General features: G+C 35.9%; 1 protein-coding gene across 1 annotated transcript in view; it reads left to right on the top strand.

Moving 5' to 3' along the window:
• Positions 1–2,504: 2,504 nt before the first annotated feature.
• Positions 2,505–21,515, top strand: part of LOC110462267 (kinesin-like protein KIF11-B) — a 49,151-nt gene continuing 30,140 nt past the window's right edge. The window contains exons 1-13 of the mRNA XM_021516173.1: positions 2,505–2,621; positions 6,339–6,566; positions 7,026–7,167; positions 8,313–8,432; positions 9,940–10,064; positions 11,010–11,100; positions 11,724–11,869; positions 12,520–12,616; positions 12,820–12,915; positions 13,900–13,988; positions 16,565–16,652; positions 19,046–19,255; positions 20,145–20,352. Coding sequence (XP_021371848.1) covers positions 2,560–2,621; positions 6,339–6,566; positions 7,026–7,167; positions 8,313–8,432; positions 9,940–10,064; positions 11,010–11,100; positions 11,724–11,869; positions 12,520–12,616; positions 12,820–12,915; positions 13,900–13,988; positions 16,565–16,652; positions 19,046–19,255; positions 20,145–20,352 — 1,702 coding nt within the window. The 5' untranslated portion in view covers positions 2,505–2,559. The remainder of the gene's footprint in view (positions 2,622–6,338; positions 6,567–7,025; positions 7,168–8,312; positions 8,433–9,939; positions 10,065–11,009; positions 11,101–11,723; positions 11,870–12,519; positions 12,617–12,819; positions 12,916–13,899; positions 13,989–16,564; positions 16,653–19,045; positions 19,256–20,144; positions 20,353–21,515) is intronic.

Genomic DNA, 21,515 nt, shown 5'->3' with positions numbered 1-21,515 from the left:
GATTATTAAGGCTGAAATAATTGATGACCTTTTAGAAGTGTCATACATCTTATCAAAGAATCAATCAGCCTTCACTCACAATTTTTCTCTCGTGTATGACCCTGGCTGTAAAGCTTGGACAGATTGGATCAAAAAACAGTTTCTCGAAATGTATTCGTAATTGGTCCCATTTCTTTCTCCTGCTGTATATACCAAAACTACACAAAAGGCTCTGTTACTGTTTAAGGTTAAGACTGATATCTGTTGGTATCAGTATTCCGCTCTTTTTGGCATTTCTCTGTCTCGTGAGATGGCTTCTGGCTGTTGATTTGTCTGTAAATATCTGATAACTAACCATAGCAAGCAAGGGCGTTTTATATGTATACTGTAGCAAATAATCCCTAGTTTTGGTTGCATCATAAAATTTGATCACATATAACTGGAAAGTATGCCATAGATAACATGAATACTGACTAGTACATGTGATAATTTGAACATTGACTGGTAAAACTTCGATAACATAGATAATGACTAAAACATGGACAATTTCNTCCCCCCCCCCCCCCCCCCTTCATCAAAAGTCACACATGAATTACTATGTCACATCATGGAAATATTTTTTGCAATAAAGTGAAAAAAATACATAGTGAAAATAGACCTTTAAATGGAAAGAAATCTATTGCACTTAAGTGGAAAAAAACCATAATTGAAATAAGTATGCGTTTTTGCACTTAAGTGCAAAAAATCTTCACATAATGACAAAAAACATTTTGATAGTAAAAAACTTTTAACACTTAAGTGACATAAGGGAAAGATATTTTTTGCACGTAAGTGAAAAACACATAATGCAAATAAATCTTTTGCACTAAGTGAAAAACATATAATGGAAATAAATCTTTTGCACTTCAATGAAAAAGTCATAATGCAAATAAATCTTTTCACTTCAGTGAAAAAAACACATAATGGAAAGAAATGTTTTGCACTTAAGTGAAAAAACACATCATGGAAATAAATCTTTTGCACTTCAATGAAAAAAGTCATAATGAATATAAATCTTTTTCACTTCAGTGAAAAAAACACATAATGAAAAGAATTTTTTTGCACGAAAGTGAAAAACACATAATGCAAATAAATCTTTAATGGAAGAAAAATGTGTTCGCTTAAGTGGAAAAACACATAAAGGAAATAAAACTTTTTCACTTATGTGAAAAAAAACACATAATGAAAGAATTTGTTTGCATGTAAGTGAAAAACACATTATGAAAGAATTTGTTTGCCTATAAGTGAAAAACACATAATGCAAATAAATCTTTTGCACTTTTAAGTGGAAAAAACCCATAATAGAAATAGATCTTTGAATGGAAGTAAATGTTTTTCACTTAAGTAAAAAAAAAAATCATAGAAATATATCTTTTGCAATTTAATGAAAAAAAGTCTTAATGCAAATAAATCACATAATGGAAAGAAGTTTTTTGCACGTAAGTGAAAAACACATAATGCAAATAAATCTTTTGCACTTAAGTGAAAAAAAAACCCATATAATAGAAATAGATCTTTTAATGGAAGTAAATCTTTTTCTCTTAAGTGAAAAAACACATAATGGAATTTAAGCTTTTTCACTTAAGTGAGAAAAAAACCATAATAGAAATGAATCTTTTACACTTTTAAGTGAAAAAACACATAATGGAAGTAAATCTTTTGCACTTAATTGAAGAAAACACAGAATTGAAATAAATCTTTTGATTTTTTTTGCACGTAAGTGAAAAACACATAATGGAAATTATTGTTTTTGCACTTAAGTGAAAAAAAAAACATATAATAGAAATAGATCTTTTAATGGAAGAAAATCTTTTGTACTTAAGTGAAAAAACACATAATAGAAATAGATCTTTTAATGGAAGTAACTCGTTTTCACTGAAGTGGAAAAACACATAATGGAAATAAATATTTTGCACTCAAGTGAAAAACGCATAATGGAAAGATTTTTTTTGCAAATAAGTGAAAAACACAGAATTGAACTAAATCTTTTGTACTTAAGTGAAAAAAAACACATAATGGAAATAAAGCTTTTGTTCTTAAGTAAAAAAAAAAAACATAATGCAAATAAATCTTTTGCACTTTAAAAGTTTAAACGTACATAGTGGCCATTTGGGGTTTTTGCACTTAAGTAATTTATGTATTGTATCCTAAAACGGCCGCCCATATGTAACTGTCTATATTATTTATATTGCATTGTACATTTTGTTCATGAGTATTGTATGGTCAAATCCTGTACTGGAATAAACTTGACTTAACTTAATATATGACATTTACTTCGATACCCGTGTGTCATGAATTCGTCTATTCGATGAAAAGGATGTGATTAAATAATGAAAAAATGTATTTTGCAATACGATAGATTCATAAGCAATAGCAAGACAGGTAAAATAATACAAATGGATTGCGCCACGACACGCACCCAATATTAGAGTTATCTCCCATGCATGAGCTCTTTATGGTCGTCGCTGATTGGTCAACTTCAAAAATAGAGGAGCCAAATTTGAAAACATTCTAACCAAGAGTGGTTCAGCCTTCGTAAATATGAAGCCGAAGACAGTAGAAAAAGATAAAAATCAAAACATCAAGGTGTCAGTAAGATGCAGGTATGTAGTGTTTGTCTTAGTTAACGATTAAAAGTCGTAATATCTGAAATTATTTACTACACTGGCAAAGTGCGAGTACGGGATTGCAACAGTACTGTGACCCGCTGTCTGACACAGGCAAGAAAAAGCACAGGGGCAAATTAAAAAGCATATTTATACGAGCACACATGTTGCTTGACTAGCATAATTTGCGTCCGTATATATTTTAATTGTTTTTTCGGATGTACCATTTTTTTCATATGTTTGATACAAGCTCGATCCTTGACGTGAAACGGTTAAATCCGTCGGAAATTCTGCTCACCTAAACAATCATAGTTGTTTGTAGAACATTTTCCGATTTTGTGTTTCCACATTTTAAAATGGTCTTTTGGTCCATGGCTGAAAAAAGACGTGCATCGTACATACATATTGTTCTCCTTTTGTGATGCTGTTGTTTATTGGAAAACTGATGTTCCTTTATCGGATCACAGGAGCCGGAAATTCTGTCACAAATTAAAAATAACATTATTACTGACTGTTATTATTAATTTTTGACAATATTTCAGGCTTCTATGATCAGATCCGGTTCGTTTCGCCCTAATATGTATATATTTATTTCAAGTGATAAGTATCTGTTGAAAGGTTAAAATGGTTCAAAAATCTTTTTATTTTATGTATCACAACAATAGTTGTCAGAAGAATTTCATTAGGTGTGTAGCTACATTGTATGTACAGACCTGGTGGACCGTGTAAATCTAACGAGTCTAATGACAACAAATGCTAATGGAGACCTAGAAAAGCTTGAGATTATACTGTTTTTGCCATATATACACAACTAAACAGGACTAAAACTAGACTGGCTACCAGCCCCTAAGTTTTTATGAAGGATTTCCTGGCTGCATTTTACTACTAGCTTATCTATAGCCCTAGTTTGAGAACTTAGGGTCTGGTCAAATCGTGAAAAGCACTCCCCAGAAAAGTGGTGAGTACAAAAAGGTTAAGCCGATACATTAGATCACGCTGATTTGATTGGGTTATTTTAAAAGATATGTCTGGAATGTGACCAGGGGCAGTTTTATTACCCTGGGTTCACAGGTGGTTGTTGCAGTTGGGAAGGAAGGAGTTCCTTTAGCTGTAATTGTATGGTTTGCTAGACAAACCAGGGCCTGTTTTATTTCGTTGGATATGTCCTGACATGGATGAAGCTATGGCAATCTGTTTGGGTTTTTACCCATTTAATACAGATATCTGTATTTACTGACAGAATACAGATATCAAATACAGATATCTGTAATTGAAATAAAGATATCTGTATTTTAAATACACATATCTGTATTTATTGTATAATTACAGATTTCTCTATTTAATTGCAACTATATAGATATCTGTATTCCCATTATATGTCTATATTTTTATTTGTAAAATGGGGATATTAATTTTAAATTTCTATATTGCAAAATTACAACACATGTCTGCATTTAAAATAGAAATATATCTATTTAAAATGCAGATATATGTTATTAAAATGTACATATATCTGTATTTTAAGTACAGACATCTCTAGTTATGTAATAAATACAGATATCTGTATTAAATGGGTAAAAACCCAAACAGCTTGCCATATGAAGCTATTACCAATACCAAATAATTAAGAAGACTTAATTATTCAGGAATTGACCTAGCTAAGTAAAAGTTGTCAAAAATTACTTTGCAGGAAAGGATGTTTTGTTTTGTTCACCAACAGGAAGTTGAAAAAGCTAGTCGTTTGAAATCGTTCCCTTGGTTTCATAAACTGTACAATTTGCTCGGATGGATTTTCATCTGTTGTTGTTGTGTCACCATTGATAGCTTTGATGATCATGAATTATCAAGCTGAAAGCCTTTCTCAGAAGGATGTAAAAGCCCTGTACTTTACAAAATTGCTGAGGGTAAATGAAACTGCCATTATTACTTTTTGAATCAATTATTTTATCCAGTAGTTAGCATGAAAATGTGGTTAAAGATACAACATTATAAACATAACATCATTACATGTATTCTGTTAACATCAACATTATGTCACAACAAACATGACGGAATACACCAACCTAAAAAAAATCATATCAATTTCAAGGCCAATCTAGTTTACTGAGCCAGTGTATGGTCAGTAAAGAGAGTGAGACTTATATATAACAAGTCATCAGATAGGATGCTGACCAGCCTGCAGTAATGAGGGCCATTAATGATCCTGAGGTGTGGCTAATGATCCTGAGGTGTGGCTAATGGACCTGAGGTGTGGCTAATGGACCTGAGGTGTGGCTAATGGTCCTGCTGAGTTTCTGGTTTCACAGGCAGCCACGCCCCGGAGTCAAATTATGTACACTCTGTATGTATTTTAGATTGTGTCTATTCAGTCAGTTCTTACACTTTGTTATATAAACACATAATGTGACATATATATATTTCTTGCATACTAGACAGAGATATCCGCATTTCCGGCGGTGCTGGAAAATTCAATCCGATCCACGGGTCTAGATAGCTTACACACGCAGACTGGCGGGGGAATTATAGTGACCTTTCAGAGTCACGTTATTGTTCGTGACGTCATTTTATGACATTTTGGGGTCAGTCAGTGTCATTGATGTCACTAACAATTGCCATCCAGGCTTCATATGCAAATGAGAATTGTGCAGACAGTTTACAACTTCACTAGAAAAGCAGCTGTTTTTACGGGTTTTAGGTAATAAGCAAGAAATAGAATCCATCCCTGATGTGAGGTAAGGATAAGGTTATTCAATTCCTCTGGATAAAATATTGAGCAAAACACCCTAGGCAAAGCCTCCTGCTCAATAGTTTATCCCTTGGGTTTGAACTACCTAATCCTTACCTTACATCAGGGATGGATTCTGTTAATCTGCATGAGATATGTGCATGCTCTTGTCTACATACTTCCAGTTACTATGTTTGAAAAAATCTGTCATACCTTACTAGTTAGCAAAACATGTTTCAATGTTTTATTATGCCCCCGCCATAAAATGGAGGGGCATAAAGTGTTGCCCATGTTCGTCCCGTTCCGTTTCAATGTAAACCATTAGCTTGACTTCATTCTTTGACAGATATTGGTAAAACTTTATACAAATTAAAGGTAAGTATTAGTATACTTCGGACATCGTTGTGTTTCAGGGATCCAAGGCCAAGGTCACACTTGCTATATATAGAAAATCATCAACTGATTCAATTTAAACACTTAGCAAAGTCTTCATTCTTTCACGAATTTTGGTCAAACTTTATATTTAAAGGTCAAGTATGGGTATACCTCTGACATCCTTGTGTTTCAGGATGTTAATAACATACAGAAAAAACATATGAATATTAAAACCAACTTATCGACTTTAAGTGTAGTACGTACCTTGTGTGTGTGCATGTTTCAGGGTATCAAGATCAAAGGGGTTGTAACTTTTTATATAACACTGAAACTAATTAATTTCACATGGCAGCGGGGGCATTTCTGTTTTACAGACATTTTCTGGTTATTGTGCTGTGTGCTTTTTTTATGTTTTGTCATCAAAGCTCTTCAGAGCCAACATTTCCTTTTTTTAATATGTACTTGTAACACTTAACAAAATTGTATCTTGTATCTTGAAAGCTGAGTATTTATTTATGCATACCACTATTGCTAATAATCAAATGTGTACAGAATGATAATCAGATTACATTTGCATTGGACAGTAATTTTTATATGTCATTCTTTCATTTTAGACCAATAAATTCTCAGGAAAAGAAACAAGGCTCATTTTCTGTGCTTGAATGCAATGCTGAAAAAAAGGAGGTCACTGTAAAAGAACGTCTAGGTGTAAATCCCAACACCAAATCCTTCTTCTTCGATCATGTTTTCCCGCCATCGTCCAAACAGATGGATGTCTATCAGTCTGTGGTCACTCCCATCATCGACGAAGTTCTCTCAGGATACAACTGTACTGTCTTTGCGTTAGTATTTATATGCAGATACTTTCTCAAACCACAGAAATAGATAGATGTGTTTTAAATATATATTTATATATATATATCTGTCTATAGTATATTAAAAGCATAGGATTTTCATTGGGGTTAAATTTTGTGGGTACTGTAAATATAAGGGGGCATATTTGTTGGCATTATAATTTTTAGAAAAACATTACAATTCTATTATTTTATAAATCTTAAAATATTCAAAGAAAAAGATTATTTAATCTTATAAGCCTGCATTATTTTCCATTGTGATTGTCTATGATCATGAGTGTACATGAACAGGTAAATTTTGGCCACTGATGATTTGAAGTATATATATACTGCTGCATCGTACAGACATTTTTTAAGGAACTATGTAAAAAAAATCTTTCTTCAGTATGCTTGCTGTTCTTGATGTCATTTGTAATATAGCACGTATTACTGATGCAATTTCTGCAGGTATGGTCAGACTGGTACGGGAAAGACCTTCACTATGGAGGGGGATCGCACAGATGACCCAGATATTTCCTGGGAAGAAGACCCCTTAGCTGGTATAGTTCCCAGAGCTATGAACCACATATTTGAACAGCTGAAAACTCAGGTAATATTGCTGAAATCAGTAGTAACATGACCATAAAGTTTTTAAAGTTTTATCATTCTCATTTGGAAGGGCAAGTTCTTCATGTAGAGAGGATTTTAAAAAGAAATCTGATCTCGGTTCTGGATAAGGTGAGTATCTGCTCATATAGTATTATTTATGGAGTCTTAATATCATATGTAGGTATGGGACATTATATAAATATGACATTCATATCTATTTTGTTACACCAAAAGTCTTTGTAGCTCAGAAACAGCAGCAAGCCTTGATAATGACATCTTGTTTGTTGATAGTCTGCTGTTTACAATCGCTATTGTACCGGCGCTTGATAAAATTGGCTGTTGCCGTCAAACGTTCTTGTGACCATCACGGTGGGGAAACGAAGCGAGGACACACATTTTTCGCGCATGTGATATTTTTCACTGTCTCATGGCAATATCACCCGCGCCCCTGAAAACCAATGTATTTTCGGAGGGTGACAGAGATTTTTGTTTAATTTTCTCCCAACCAATCAAATAGCTAGAAATTCACTTGAGGTGTAACAAAGAACAATATTGGATACCTACATAAGGATTGACTCAAGATTTTATCCCATTTTCTACACAGGATATAGACAAAAATTGACATTGACTTTGCAAATGCAACTGGAATTTATTAGATTTTCTAAAAAGCAGATAATTTTACCAAGAATATGTTTTTAAAAAAAAAGAGGATGGTACACATATCTGTATACAAAAGGTATATTTTGAAATGAAAGCAGTGTGCAAAAGCTTCTCGTGAAAGTTGGATACTTGTTTATTTCTATGAGGCGATGTCCGATGCTTTTTGTGTTTTGGTTGTAGGTATTCTTAGCTGACCAAGCTGTTTATTTAATAATGTCATGTATCACATGATTACATCATGTTCAGATTGTCAGCCAATATGGTACAGAACATTTTCAGCTAAAACATTTGTTTTTATGCTACTTGAACTTGTCGGTCTAAAGCCAATAGAGTATATATAAGTATATATATATGAATTTGTAAGCTATTGATTGTATGTTTATTTGAAATGTGTTTTCATATTAAAGATAACTTGGCTTGTAATTGTTATAATTTTAACTTCTGTCAATTTTATTTTGAGAAATGATGTATCAATTTTATTTCAAGGATGTGGAGTTTTCTGTGAGAGTCTCATTTTTGGAGCTTTACAACGAAGAATTATTTGACCTTTTGGGATGTGGTGATGACACACTGAAGCTCAAGATATACGAGGACAGTACAAAGAAGGTAATTACGAACAGCCCTGGTGCAGTGTGAGGTCTAGACCATTTGACTGCGTTTAAAACCTGGTTTTCTAGTAGGTGTTGAATCAAGTCCCAGTGTCAGGGGGAACGGAACGTTCGTGTCCGATCTCAAAATAGGATCCTAAACTGATCGTGTTATTATTGCTTGTTTCGAAGCAGCCCATTGTGAAATTATTGGTCTTCTGTGTCAAATTGGATGTGTTATATGTATCTTTATCACATAATGTACTGTGTCAGCCCTGTGATTGGTTGTAAGTTTCAATTGTTTCAATTGTGACGTCACGCCTAGGACAAGTACATGACGTCACAGACTTACGCACTGGAGTCAAAATGCTGACTTTTTACATTTCAAGGTTTGTTGTTTTACACGAATACCGGTAAATACCACAAATCTTGATTATGTGATAAAAAGGATCTAACACTCATTTTTATTTCATATGAAATTTATGAAACTCACAAATTTTTCATTTTAACTCGTCAGAGGCTCGCTAAATTGAAAAAAATCTTTCGTTTCATAAATCTCATATGAAATGGAAACTCTTGTAAGATCCTAATAATGTGTAAAACAAAACAAATCCAGACAAATTCCTTCAGGAGGTGTCCATTGTTCCTTTAAAAAGGGCAGATCACATTCTCCATGATAAATTAATCAACCATGCTTACCTTTTCCCTAAATGCCTGCCTTCACTGGTAGGGAAACCTTATTTCCTCAGGGCATATATATATATACAATTTAGATATTTTTTTAATGGGAATACATGACACCATTCTGGAAATTTCCTTTTAATACATTTTCTTTATGATTTCCACTACATGCATGGATAGTTCCATTTGGCTTATTTTTAAGAGAGAGAAATGATTAAACACTAAATTTCCTACACTTACGTGTGCCTGAACTTTCTTGAGAAAATATGCAAATTAATAATCATCCTCGATACTCCAGGGTTACGCTCACTTTGGTTCTCTACACCCCTGGGATATGTCTTGACATTATTAGAGGCTCTGTATGTGCCACACTGTGGATCAGACAAGAGGACCAGTTAAATCCTTGGATGTACATCAAAATAATTTCACATCTGCATTACAGTAAAATTAACTGGCCTTGAAGTTCGGTGCTGCTCCCCTGTAAGCCTCAAAGGAGATAAATCAGTCCAGCAATTATTAATTATTTTTTCTCGAGACCAATAATATAGCTAACCGCATACCTTCAATTTTGCTGTGACATATATATTCCATGAATGCAGATCTAGAGAGCACAAGTGATCGTAGCCCCTGGAGTATCGCGGATGATGATTGAACTAATTCAGAAATGCCCTCTTGCTGAGTTGGAAATGAGCAACTGAAGGGTTTGACACCTACAATGTACATGTAGACAATCATCTAATCCATCAGTTTTAAGAAGGGTTTTTTCTAAATAATTTTACAAAATGTTTGTGTCCAGTGTACACGTAGTGATTTTGTCATTTTGTGAGCTGTGTGGATAATTTCAGGGTTCTGTAATCATTAACGGCCTGGAAGAAGTTGTGGTCCGCAACAAGAATGAAGTCTTTGAGATCTTGGAGCGAGGAACAGCTCGTAGACAAACTGCTGCAACATTGATGAATGCACATTCTAGGTAGGTTTTAACGTTTCATTTCAGACCGAATTATTTTACATGAATGTCTTGTTTTAACTTTCTTGTTCAAAGTACATACATAAAGATGATATACCTTCTGGTCTGTGAAAGTGATTATTGTTTTAGAGTGTCAGAGGACTCGGGCCAAATTTGGAAAGCTGACAACATGCTCTTGTATTTTTGGTCAGAAGCTTAATGTTGTTTCTTTTCCCTGCGGCACCGACTTCTGGCCTGTTGACAGCTTTCTCCCACATTAAGACCCTTTGTGCACCTCCATCCGTGTCAACAAGAGTGATTAAGTTGCAAAAGTTTGTTTCGTAATTGTTGTTAAATATAGAGAGTTTACATTGAATGTCAAACATGGTGGAGGGTGCCTTTTCTGTCCGTACATCCTCCTGTCAGTACCACGGCTTGGTCCGACTAAAGCGTTTATCTCCGTCACTCACAACACTCTGTAATACTAGTAACGTTCATCAAACTTTGTACATACTGTAGAATCATTTATTTTCTTGGGGTTAAACTTATTTTGGTTTTCATATACTAGCCTGTTTCAAGGACATTATATTTCTTTGATTTCTGATTTTCCCTTATCTATATCATACCAATTTTATGTTGTCGTGGGGATTGAATATCGTGGATTTTTGCTATCCACGAAGTAAACGAAATTTAAAGTGCCACGAAAATTTTACAATATATGGATACATCTCAAGGAGTACTACAGCAATATGTGTAATGTACTATCTGTGATATATTTTCTGTTTCACAGACTTTGGTTAGATTATGCGGTCATAAAATAGGTTCTAGTTCTTTTGCTAGCCTTTGTGTTTTGTTCAGTTTTCATCAAGGCAGGAGCTTGGGCAAACACTATGTTTTAAAACCATTTTCTAGTAATTCTTTGTTTAGTTGCTGTCAAATACAATTGATACAAACTGTTGTCTATTTCAGTCGTTCGCACACAGTGTTTTCAGTGACGATTCATATCAAAGAGAGCAACATTGAAGGGGAGGAACTCCTGAAGACAGGAAAATTGTATTTGGTATGTAATACCTGGGCCGTTTTCGTTTAAACGGTTGAACCGGTCGGATCAATGTTGTTTATTTATTAAATAAGGTCAGACTTAGTAATCTGATGCTGCTTTCAGGCAAGCTTTGAAAACGCCTTACAAAATGTATGCATAAACATTTGCAGGTCCGCCAGGATTTATACCCGAAAATGTTACATTTAAAAATGGACAAACCGGTGCTTCCACATAAACGAATACGCCCCAGATCAGTAGCATGATTTACACATAATTCAGTATTTGCTTCTTCCTGTAATAGAAGTAAAAAGTTCATTTGTCCTTAATTTAAACAAGGCAAAATGATTTTCTGTGTTGTTTTATTGCACAGACGAGAAAGAAAAAATCAAATCAATGAAAATGTACTAGTCCATATTAACTCTGTGGCCATTTCCTGCTTGTTGAGGTGGACATAACTAATAAAGAAAAGAAAAAAAAGTCGTGGACTACTGGACTTGCTCAGGGCAAGTAATGTATGTTGAACTTTTGCACTTCCCGAGGCCTGAAAATTAAATGCCCTTGACCTCGGACAAGAACATTTTTAGTCTCCCGAAGTAGTAAATCCTGAGATGTTGTGTTTTACATCTCGCCTTTACACATAGGTGGATTTAGCCGGCAGTGAAAACATTGGTCGTTCAGGAGCTGTAGACAAACGAGCCAGAGAGGCTGGCAGTATAAACCAGAGTTTACTTACCCTAGGCCGAGTGATTACTTCTCTGGTGGAGCATGCCCCTCATATACCCTACAGGTAAGTCTATAGAACAATATCTGCTCACCCCAATAGCGCCCCAACCCTCCTCTTCACCCTCATAGCCTATAGCTTAGTTTGTAGGAACTAGGGCTGTCACAAGTGTCTAGCACAATTTGGTTTGTATAGGAGCCCAGGTCTGGAAATGTATACCCAACAAGTTAAAATACCTTAGTAGACTCTACCATGGCTGTATTGAGGATGAGTTCATTATGGTCCACAGTGGTGAAAGGGTTAAGACCCCAAGCACACTTTGATCCAGGTCAACATGGGTGATTATCATAACTTATGATTATTGTAGAACAAATTACATTAATTTGATTTTACAGACACACACCCTTGTACACGGCAGGTAGGAACATGCTCATTATACCAACAAGAACACACCCACGTGTAAATGGGAATGTCAACTCTTTGTATCGCCTACAGGAAAACTATGTCCCCGCCATAAAATGGGGGGGCATATAGTGTTGCCTATGTCCGTCCCGTCCCATCCATGGGGGGGGGGATTATGTCTTACAGACATTTTCTAGTTTTATTTTTATTTTAAAATCCTGAATCATATATTTATATTGTACTTTTAAACTAGACATATATCTGTATGAGTTGTCCTTACTTTGACATATTTTTTTTTTTATATTTTTTTGTAGGGAGAGCAAGCTGACCCGCCTACTACAGGACTCCCTTGGGGGCCGCACCAAGACTTCCATCATTGCTACTATCTCACCGGCAGCCTGTAATTTGGACGTAAGTCTTAGCTAGAATAATAAACAGTAGTATTATATTATGTGGACTCAAAGGTTGATCAGTTTGTAGAAAAATAGAGTTACTTTCCAGTATGTAACCAATTGTGATTTTGTATTGAGATGACCATACATGTTAAAGCACAAAATTATATCAACCCAGTCACCTGCGATCTATATTTTGAATATGTCTATTTTCTCTCTTAGGAGACCCTGAGTACATTAGACTATGCTCACCGTGCCAAGAATATCCAGAACCGTCCAGAAATCAACCAGAAGCTCACCAAGAAGACTCTAATAAGGGTATATACACTGCCACCTAATGTTTTCCTTGTCACGAAGCAAATGATCAGATATGTTTGCAGTGAGCTACCTACCCAGCATTGCATATTCTCAAACTTCCTGTGTCATATCCATATTTACAATAGGGCATTTTCCTTCCTAAAAGACTCCAGATTTATCAATTAAAACAATACGGTGTTGAGTTTCACATTGATCTGTATGTCCAAGCAACTATATAGTGTTAGATTGACATTGCTGTCTATAAACAAAGATTGTAACCACCTGATTGGAGTAGGAATCTCATGCCTTTACGACACCTTTTGTTTTGCTCATTTTACAGGTTTTCCATGCTCTTATGAAATGTCATTCAATCCTGAACATGTAAAACCATACAGTGGTTACGAGAACCCTTAGATTTATTTTAACACATTCTTATGAAATATAATGCTATCACTATATTACACAGACAAACCTTAACAATATTTTCTACTTACTGTGCTGTGAAATTCAAAAATGATGCATAAGGCATAACATAATATATTTTTTAGGAAAATATTGGAAAAGATACATATATTTGATAGCGTACATTATCAATATCAGGTCATGCAACCAGAATATCAGATCATGCAAATTGTAAAAAAAAAGGTGATATTATAAAAATGAAGAATATATATTTCAAACCCATCCAGATTTGATATCCAGGGTTAGGTCCACAAACACATATTCTTCACTTGTAAGGCCAAGATGACATGCCCTGTCGGAGTTCACCCAAATCATGAAATGGTTTCACTGCATTGAAACCAGCAGGGACAGGTCACACAACACCAATATGGAATTATTGTATTGATACACTTGCCTGGTAAACCAATTTAACATGTGACTTTCCACCAGGACCTGTGGCTTCCATTTGTCCCATAGCCTCTGGTTCCTTTTCAGTGTACAAATACAACAAAAAACACTAACAAACTAATTACCACAACAACTTACAGGGTATGTCTATTACAGGAATACACAGAGGAGATCGAGAGACTCAGGAGAGACCTGCAGGCTGTTCGCGAGAAAAATGGAATTTACCTGGCAGAGGAAAACTATGTGTAAATATTTTATTTGTCTTTGTCGTATAAATTTGTTTTATATGCCCAAAAGGGCCATCTATATTTCTCTGCACCCCTGGAATATGATATGACAAAATGGAATGTTCAGTGTGCACCACCTTGTGTATGAGACTAGAATATCGCAGCTGCATAACAGTAAAAATGACTGGCTTTGGAGTCGGGTGATGCTCTTCTATAATCTTCAAAGGACGAGTATCATCCTAGCGATTGGTTAGGTTTTTTTACCCTCGACCAATCAAAAAGCTAACCATGTGCCTTCCATTTTGATGACATATTCTAGGGATACAGAGAGCGTAAGTGAGTCGAACCTTTGGAGTATCGAGGGTGTCCTCCTATCAGTGTTCCAGTTCAATATCTCTTTGGACTAGGTTACAGAGAGCGTAAGTCAGTCGCACCCTTGGAGTATCGAGGGTGTACACCTACCAGTGTTCCAGTTCAATATCTCTGCGGACTAGGTTACAGAGAGCGTAAGTGAGTCAAACTCTTGGAGTATAGAGCGTGTCCTCCTATCAGTGTTCCAGTTAAATATCTCTGGACTAGGTTACAGAGAGCGTAAGTGTGTAGAACCCTTGGAGTATTGAGGGTGGCCTCCTATCAGTGTTCCAGTTCAATATCCTTCCATTTTGATGACATATTCTAGGGATACAGAGAGCGGAAGTGAGTCGAACCTTTGGAGTATCGAGGGTGTACTCCTATCAGTGTAAAAGTTAAATATCTCTGTGGACTAGGTTACAGATAGCGTAAGTGAGTCGAACTCTTGGAGTATCGAGGGAGTCCTCCTATCAGTGTTGCAGTTCAATATCTATGTGGCCTAGGGATACAGAGAGCGTAAGTGAGTCGAACCTTTGGAGTATCGAGGGTGTCCTCCTACCAGTGTTCCAGTTCAATATCTCTGTGGCCTAGGTTACAGAGAGCGTAAGTGTGTAGAACCCTTGGAGTATTGAGGGTGGCCTCCTATCAGTGTTCCAGTTCAATAACTCTGTGGACTAGGTTACAGAGAGTGTAAGTGAGTCAAACTCTTGGAGTATCGAGGGTGTCCTCCTATAAGTGTTCCAGTTCAATATCTCTGTGGCCTAGGTTACAGAGAGCGTAAGTGAGTCGAACCCTTGTAGTATCGAGGGTGTCCTCCTATCAGTTTTCCAGTTCAATATCTCTGTGGACTAGGGATACAGAGAGTGTAAGTGTGTCGAACCCTTGGAGTATCGAGGGTTTCCTCCTATCAGTGTTCCAGTTCAATATCTCTGGACTAGGTTGCAGAGAGCGTAAGTGAGTCGAACTCTTGGAGTATCGAGGGAGTCCTCCTATCAGTGTTGCAGTTCAATATCTCTGTGGACTAGGTTACATAGAGCGTAAGTGAGTCGAACCCTTGTAGTATCGAGGGTGTCCTCCTATCAGTTTTCCAGTTCAATATCTCTGTGGACTAGGTTACATAGAGCGTAAGTGAGTCGAACCCTTGGAGGATTGAGGGTGTCCTCCTATCAGTGATCCAGTTCAATATCTCTGTGGACTAGGGATACAGAGAGTGTAAGTGTGTCGAACCCTTGGAGTATTGAGGGTGGCCTCCTATCAGTGTTCCAGTTCAATATCCTTCCATTTTGATGACATATTCTAGGGATACAGAGAGCGTAAGGGAGTCGAACCTTTGGAGTATCGAGGGTGTCCTCCTATAAGTGTTCCAGTTCAATATCTCTGCGGACTAGGTTACAGAGAGCGTAAGTCAGTCGCACCCTTGGAGTATCGAGGGTGTACACCTACCAGTGTTCCAGTTCAATATCTCTGGGGACTAGGTTACAGAGAGCGTAAGTCAGTCGCACCCTTGGAGTATCGAGGGTGTACACCTACCAGTGTTCCAGTTCAATATCTCTGCGGACTAGGTTGGTTAACATTTTGGTTTGACATAACTGACTTCATATGCTTATATCTGCACCAGTGCAAGTGAGTGGACTAGGTTACAGAGAGCGTAAGTGAGTCAAACTCTTGGAGTATCGAGGGTGTCCTCCTATAAGTGTTCCAGTTCAATATCTCTGCGGACTAGGTTACAGAGAGCGTAAGTGAGGCGAACCCTTGGAGTATTGAGGGTGGCCTCCTATCAGTGTTCCAGTTCAATATCTCTGTGGACTAGGTTGGTTAACATTTTGGTTTCACATAACTGACTTCATATGCTTATATCTGCACCAGTGCAAGTGAGAAACATTGATAAAGATTTGAGAAAACAACAGACCTGTTATCTGACCTCAGGACTGCAGTGTATTCCTAGAATACATATATAGATAACTGGCTGTATTTTTGATCAGATGGTATTTTTTCTTATTTTAAAGACGAAATATCAGATTCTTATGCCCAGTTTCGGTCATGTGGGTTTCTTAACATCAGCAGCAGACTTGATAGCTGAGAGCTCTTATACACCTAGTAACCCATCAAAAAAAATGTACTGCCATGGAAGGATGGGTTTCAACCTAAAGATATAAATATTTAAAAAAAAAAGATGGAAAATTATCCTGTATTATATACGAACAACAATATTTCAAGAACTGTTTATTATCTATTTTGTACAGAGCCATGCAGAATAAGATTGCACAACAATGTGAGAGCATTAAGGACATGGAAGAGAACATTGATGTATTGACGGAGGAGATGAAGAGGGTAGGATATTACGAGTCCTTGTAGATAACTGTTTGTCAGAACTACACAGTAGTGTACCACAAATTGAGAGAAACTTTCTGCCTTACTTCAGTTTCTGATCAAAGATGTTTATTTATTACATTTTTGCCAGTGAAATATCGGATTCTATCAACTTGATAAAACTGATATCTTTCACACTGTGACAAAAATTAAGAGATGTGAAAATATAACCTTTTTGGTATTAATCAATCATAACGGTATCATCTATTCGCTGCATTCAAAGGAAACGATTTTTTGTTCAGATTCAAATGAAGCGACAGTAGAATAAGTGGTTGTTATGTAAATGTTTGGTACACACACTTAAGTATTTACATAAATATACATTTAATAACAATTTTTTTAATAACATTTTTATAAGCAAATCATACCAGAAAATAGCAGAAAACGACGGAATTGCATTGAGTACTCAATCAGAATGGCGCACAGCCTTGTTGTCAAGCGTGACATCATTATAAAATGCGCTAATTATTACGCTTCTAATTCCCGCCCTTTTTCAATGCATTACAGTTTTCATGTTTTATTCTTTAAAAATGTAATAAATAGAAAATTAAATGGTGTCTTCAATAAAAACAAATATATTTCACTCGTGTAGCTAATGTTTTGATGTTTTTCACGAGTGCGCATAAATATCAAAATATTAGCCACACTCGTGAAATAGATCTGTTATTACTGAAGACACCATTAAATATCCTCTATGTCTACCGCTTAATAAAGACACTGAAACTTATACATTTGTATGACAAGATTCTAGCCCTGCATGCAAAAGGGTTTATTTCAAGGTTATGACGTGACCCATATCTGTATGATTGATTTATAAGGACAGAGTAATGTTGTAACAGTTTCATGTTTCTATAGTAAAGTGTGAATTGGAGGTAGAACAGGTCTTCTTTAACCTTTACCCTTTGGTGACGTTGTCAGTTTCATGTGTACACAGGACAAGAACAAAGTCTTCACAATTACCTCTCCTAGCTAGTAGCTTTATAAAACAAGTACTTGTCCCGGAGGTGAATCACTCGGATCCAAAAATTATTTGTATACAGGTGCTAAATCTTTAGATTTATAGTCTTTACAATATTTTGGCCTTTAAACCGATACAAAAATATTTTGCATGTCCATCGTTTATTGACAATTGATAAACGGTATGCTGTGATTACAATATTAATATTTAATAGAAAATATTTAACTTGTGTGTCTGGCAAGAAGAAACACTTTTTCACTTGCCCGCTTACCAAATCTACTGGCCCTGCATGGGCCATCGGAACAGCAATTTTTCTGATCAGGTTTGATTTTGACAAAATTTTGAAAATCATCTTAATTGGCTGCCAGCGGAGACCGGTTACGTACAAACTTCTGCCAACTAATGCCAAATTCTTGTTTTACTTAGTTGTGGTATAACATACCATGTTTCACAAACAGTTTTTTGCTTGTTTTAATGGTCATGTGTTAAAATCAGTCATCGATTTGTAATTAATTGTATTTTGTTGGGGAGGTTAATTGACATGTATACAACATTTTTGTAGTGTTGGGAATCGGAATCAGTAATATTTTTAAATGAGAGATTATCGATTATAATCGGAACATCCAAACTCTGGTAAATCTATTGAAATATGTGATTATGATGGTATACCACTTGGAATTAGGATATGCAGCATAATTTTGACATGTAAAATGCTGACTTAGTATTTACAAGTTTTAACCTACTACTAGAGTTTGACTAAGAGTAAATCTGACAGATATCAACAGAAAACAGCATCCAGCATTTAAACTGATTAATCGATTATGAAATTTATCAGTCGGTTTATTTGAATTGGTTGTACAATCGATCAATTTTACATAATCGATTATCGAAACAACACTTAAGTATTTGTATAGTGCCTTATATCATCTGCAAAGTTACTCCAAGGTGCTTTACAGCACATGGATAATAGCATTCTGTACAGTGACCGTTATCAATATAGTAGATAAAAAAAGGCATACAAATCACCATTCAACATCCGACAGGTAAAAAGACATTTATCTCCATATGCATACATATTGTATAGACATATAGATATATAGGGTGGTTTGTGTACATGTCATCTGCATAAAAGAGCCTAAAATGCAGAAGTAAAAATGTGGGTCTTTATATCCTCCTTGAATTTAGCCAGAGTTTTTGACTTCATGGTATATGTAGCAGATATGGTAAGCTATTCCACAACGTGGCCGAAACTTGCAAAAGCACCAGTTTCCATAGGTCACAGGGACACACAGCAGGTGATATATTGAGGTACATACTGGTATATATTACGTAAATTTTAAAAAGATTGTTTTGTTCTGGTTGAGAGGAATTTATATCTATTTGAGTTTGTTTACAGCTGACTGAGGTTTACACAGATACAGAACTGAGACTTGAGGAGACAACAAAAAACTTGACTGTCACCACAGATAACCTGATAAAAACAACGGAGAACTTACAGGGCACTCGACAAGAGCTGAAGGTCACTACACAGGACCGTGATGAACAGAAGTACCTAGTGGCAGAGCATGTGTCTACAGAGACCTGTTTGTATGGCGAGGCTAAAGAGGTGCGTTTCTAACCCTGCTGTTACAACAGTTTATATGGCCACCTTTCCTTATAAATATTTTCTATTGATTTCAAAGTTTTTTAGATCTGAGATATATGTACACGTTATCACTTCACAAGATCTTTCTGAATCTCATTTATTAACATCACTGGTGTGTTGCAGTGTAATACACTGGAGCAGTGGTACAGAAGTAGAATGATAGAAGCAACAACAACAAAATGTAATTCAGAAAGAAAACTCATAATAGATATCATGATATAAAATTACTTGTCAAAACAAGCCCCATTTAGCCATGAAGTTGTGCATTTGGCATTGTTTGTGTGCTAGTAGGCCCAGGTATGGGTTAAACTCATTCATCCCTACATATTTAAACTGGACTTGCCCAGTCTATGATTTGGTAAGGTTCAAATGTGATTTAAGGGTGAACGGGTTAACTGATAGTTATAACAGTGGACACAACTTGTATCAGACCTGTAATTGTTTATCTTGATGGATTTTATAAAAGTTAGACACAAGAAACCTCCTGGAGGGTGTAGTTTCTTTTTTAATACTACCGGTAACCCAGCTGTCATGCATCTATGTAACAATAAGATATAAATTAATTTTGATGAAGCTGTTCTATCGTAAATCCGTATAAGAACTTCATGTCACTAATTCTATTAAATGATTTTTGCCTTGGTAATTTAGGTGAAAAAGAGCTATAAATACTATAGTAATAGTCCCTGTAGTGCACGCCGACAGAACACTGACTTCCGTCAGTGAGATGAAACCCGTAAGGGCGGATTCATGTAGGTGCGAAACCCGTCAACGAACCAACCAACCAACCATCCCTGTAATAGACTGTAAACTTTGATGAATCATTAATCTACCTGTATATTCCTCCCTGTAGTTACTGGCCACTGTAGACTCTGCCCTGTCAGATATTGACGGTCTTCACAGCAAGCTGGATAGGAAGAAGGAAGTAGAGACGAGTAATGAGGAATGTCAGCTACAGTTCAAGGAACGCTTTCAGAACCAGATAAGTCAGATGGAGGAAGGTGTCAGCAGCTTCTTAACGACAACAAAGAAATATCAGACCAGTCTGTTAGATAATACAGGTAACATTTCAGTGTTAAAAATAAGTGTGACTGAAAATAATATTACACCTAAGTTGTCGAAAGCTTACAAGGAATAGCATTATTTTTTTCTATGATACACATGCTGGGACATTAGAACAATTCAGAGTGGATCGGGTGCGTTGAGTGTGATCTCAGTTCTATGTTATGCTGCAGCCTCGATTCTGAATGGTGGAGATGTAGCCAAACAAGCTTCAAAAAATTCTGAGTGTACCGTAAACAGACATTGTCGATAAATGAAAAGTTATTTGGATAACTTTTATGTTTGCTTTCACTTGTACCAGAGTCTCTAGTTTTGTAACAAATGAGTATAGGCCTTTGTAATACAAATAGGGACTCCTGATAAATCTCCACAGTCATGTGGGCAACGAATACCGTTTCTACATGTGGTATTAGCGGAGGTGTGTTTGATAAGAGCAATTTTCTATTCCCCACAGGTCAGGGATTTAGGGGGGGGGGGGACGCTTCTGTGTACCCACTGCATAATCCTTTTGTGCTCTCTGCCTTGGTACACAAAAGCAACCAAAATGAATCTGCTGTACATATTGAAACTTTTCAGATCTATCTTTGTTATTTGGTGGATTATTATTTCATTCCTTTCTACTCTACCTTCATTTTTCCCAATTTCTCTTTTGACAATACTTTGCTTTTGGCCAGCATCATTATATGATTAGTTGAGATCTTCTGTCTACATTTTACAGGAGTGATATATTTTCTTTAATAGTCGATTCCAGTATTTATAAGGACAGTTACACTGAGAGCTATTCCACTTAAACTCGCCTAGTGATGTCCAGTGAAAATGGCTTCTGTTTCTGGTCAAATGTGTGTGTGGGGGGGGGGGAAGGAATCACTCATGCTCAACGTGTTAAATGCAACAAAAATCCCATACATTTAAGCATGTGGCGTTTTTTTGTTTTAATATAAGACTAACTTGTATATTGAGTTTTGGCATTTTCTGTCTCTGATAGTAAAATATTGGCATTCGAAGCATTGCATCTTTTGTTGTGGTGTGTTGCTACTGATCTAGGGGAGGTAAGCCTTGCACAGTTTTTTCTTTTTTAAGTTGTACATGTATGAAAACATCATTACACAGATAATTCATTAATCTTATCTTATAAATGAACACAAAAAAAAAAAAAAAAAAA

This window comes from Mizuhopecten yessoensis, unplaced genomic scaffold (assembly GCF_002113885.1).
Source record: "Mizuhopecten yessoensis strain PY_sf001 unplaced genomic scaffold, ASM211388v2 scaffold1429, whole genome shotgun sequence".
In the NCBI taxonomy this organism is placed as follows: Eukaryota; Metazoa; Mollusca; class Bivalvia; order Pectinida; family Pectinidae; genus Mizuhopecten; species Mizuhopecten yessoensis.
This window is presented reverse-complemented; position numbering and strand designations above follow the sequence as displayed.